This window comes from Borostomias antarcticus (genome assembly GCF_949987555.1).
Source record: "Borostomias antarcticus genome assembly, chromosome: 34".
In the NCBI taxonomy this organism is placed as follows: Eukaryota; Metazoa; Chordata; class Actinopteri; order Stomiiformes; family Stomiidae; genus Borostomias; species Borostomias antarcticus.
Window position 1 is genome coordinate 1,462,287 of NC_140267.1, and position 2,901 is coordinate 1,465,187.

The 2,901-nt window shown below is 48.9% G+C and overlaps 1 protein-coding gene across 1 annotated transcript; it reads left to right on the forward strand.

Moving 5' to 3' along the window:
• Positions 1-832: 832 nt before the first annotated feature.
• LOC311327784 (fibroblast growth factor 20-like) lies at positions 833-2,317 on the forward strand (the record flags this gene model as incomplete). Its single annotated transcript, XM_084460888.1, has 3 exons — positions 833-1,109; positions 1,641-1,744; positions 2,072-2,317. The coding sequence occupies 3 exons, from the start codon at positions 833-835 to the stop codon at positions 2,315-2,317; spliced, it is 627 nt and encodes a 208-aa protein (XP_084317014.1).
• Positions 2,318-2,901: the final 584 nt, after the last annotated feature.

Consider the following 2,901-nt stretch of genomic DNA (forward strand, 5'->3'; position numbering starts at 1 on the left):
CAAACATTGTATTAGCTATAGGCCTACTGTCTGTAGCCATCATTAGCTGACTAGTGTTCTAAATCTGTAGCTAGCTAGCTGGCAATCAAAGCTGTCTTTGCTAAATGCTTTTATTGAATCTATTTTCTATTAATTATTTTATCTTTTTTTTATTAAATGCTTTCGGTACTTAATGAGTAAAATAGTTCAAAGCTGGTGTAATATAATAGCTAGATAACACTGTAATATGTTATTAAAAGTAGCCTAGTGCACTTACCGTGTTCTGAAGTGGACCCTCATTCGGACAATTGTACTACCTGAGTCACCGTAGAGGCCAGTGGGCGGTACCTTTCAAAAATGTGCTTATGAGACGCCTGGCGCCGTTTAATAAACGCCTGACGGCGACAGGCGTATTTAACCATAACCGACGCCTGGCGGCGCCAGGCGCTTATTAAACGGCGCATTGCGAGGATTTGCGCCGTCCAATACGCCGTTTTTCAACGAAAACACGCCTGGTGACGGCGAAAAATCAAGGCGAATTATGACCCATTTGGCGTTCCATAGAACCGGCTCTGTCTGCACCTCAGCTGATGAAGACGCCTAGCGGTGATATTTGGGCAAGAACTGTGGTTTATAAAACAAATGCCGAGAGATTCGCGCAAGGTGTCCATGTCCACGGAGGCAACCCCGATGCGCCAGCCTCAGCACGGGAGGGCATGTGCTCAGTAACGGGTGTGAATGTAAACATGCAATAGGCGACAGTGGCAACCAGGTACTACGCGAGAACGCTCCCTCCGGACCTCCACTGAACTTTACCCGCATCAGCACTGAGGCGCCGCCGGGAGGATCCGCGATGGCAGCCCTGGGTGAGGTAGGAAGCTTCTTGCACGGAATCGACGGTGTCGGACACGTCGGGTCCCCCTTTCTCCTGACGCCTCTCGGGGACAGTCCCACGCTGCTGAGCGAGCACCTCATACCCGGGGAGAGGCTGTCCCGGAGCACCACCGCGGATTTGACTCACCTGAAAGGAATCCTGCGGAGAAGACAGTTATATTGTAGAACTGGATTTCATCTGGAGATACTTCCTGATGGCTCTGTGCAAGGGACAAGAAAGGACCACAGCCGGTTCGGTAAGAAACCGTTTATTAACACATTATTAGGCAGCCAATAGCAGAATTATAGTTAAGCAAATTATAATTGCCCACTATTATTAGCCTATAATTAAACTTAGATGTTATTAGTCTTGTTATTATTTATGTGTATATATTGGCTGATCGTCATCATGATTGTAACACATCCATGCCCTCAAAATGTGAATCCTTCAAATACTAGGCTATTTATTAATAGTAATAATAGGCCCAATAATCTGAATCGTAATAATCATAACCAGAATAACAATAATACACTTTATTTGCAATGCACCGTTCGTACAGAAATGCAGCTCAAAGTGCTTTACAACAATAAAATTTTGTTTCTTGAAAAAAAAACTGATCCCTAGCCAACATGGGAACGTTACCATCTAAAAAAAAAAAAAAAGGAGAAGAAGAAGAAGAAAATATACAGTAACTGTGTAAATCCTAACGGCAGCTGCTCGCGCTGATAGTGGGGATAGTGTTGAGAATGCCGAGGATGCCCAGAACAACTGTTTTATTCTTCTCCAGGTATTTTGGAATTTATAAGCCTTGCTGTTGGATTGATAAGCATACGAGGGGTGGACAGTGGCCTGTATCTGGGGATGAATGACAAGGGAGAGCTGTATGGTTCTGTAAGTATGACTTATATATATACTTATATATTATTATATATTGTGTTTGTGTTCATGCACTGTGTCAGGTCTCTGCTGAGGATTTGTATTGGACATTTATTGGCTGGTATTTGTTGTCCATTAGAAGTGCCAGTAGGTGGCAGAATTCAGGTATTTTAGTGCCAGTCTCGCTGATACAGTTTAGTTTGGGTTTTGTCTGGAACCTAATTTAACAACAAACAAAGACACAGATTTCCTTCCACACATCTTCATCATATCTCATTCTCAACCAGTAGTTTGTGTGTGTCTGCATGAGATCACATTGTATGCCCCCCCCCCCCCCCCCAGGAGAAACTGACGGCTGAGTGCGTGTTCAGGGAGCAGTTTGAGGAGAACTGGTACAACACCTACTCTTCCAGCCTGTACCAGCATGGGGACAAAGGGACTCGCTACTTCGTGGCTCTGAACAAGGATGGCACGCCCCGGGACGGGACCAAGTCCAGGAGGCACCAGAAGTTCACCCACTTCCTGCCGCGGCCCGTGGACCCGGAGAGGGTGCCGGAGCTGTACCGCGAGATCCTGGGCCACTGCTGAGGCCGGCCGGCCCGGTCCCAGGTCAGGAATAGCTGCTGAAGCCACGGCGGCGGCCCTCACGGGGGAACCAGGGATGTGCCCACCCCCCGCCGCCCCCTGCCTGGCTGACTGGGCTGAGCTGGACAGGGGGAGCAGGCCCAGCAGGGGGGGGGGGGGGAGGCTCCGCACGGGGGCCTCCCCTCGGAATGCACGGCCGGCTCCCAGCGGGGCCAGGAAGACAGTCTAGAATGTCTGACATTGTCAACCCGCAGGCCGGGCATGAGGGGGCCGTTTGTTTCCAGGGGCCAGCCGGGCTGGGAGGAGCCGTGTGGAATAGGAGAAGCTGGAGGAAGAGGATCAGAGAGAATGGGGATGCTGACGGGGCGGCAGGCGGGCGGGCGAGCTTCTCGATGGACAGGCGGCGTCTCCTCTTGTCTGACTCTGTGTGGAGAACGGGGAGGAAACTTCTGGAAGTGTCCGTTGGACAGAAGAGTCAATTCAATAGTCTGTTCTATTAAAGAAAGGGATGTTTTCATTTGACTACTAGATATAGTATGTGTTCGTGAGCCTTACGTTTTTAGAAGGACTTTGAAGGAATTCAACCA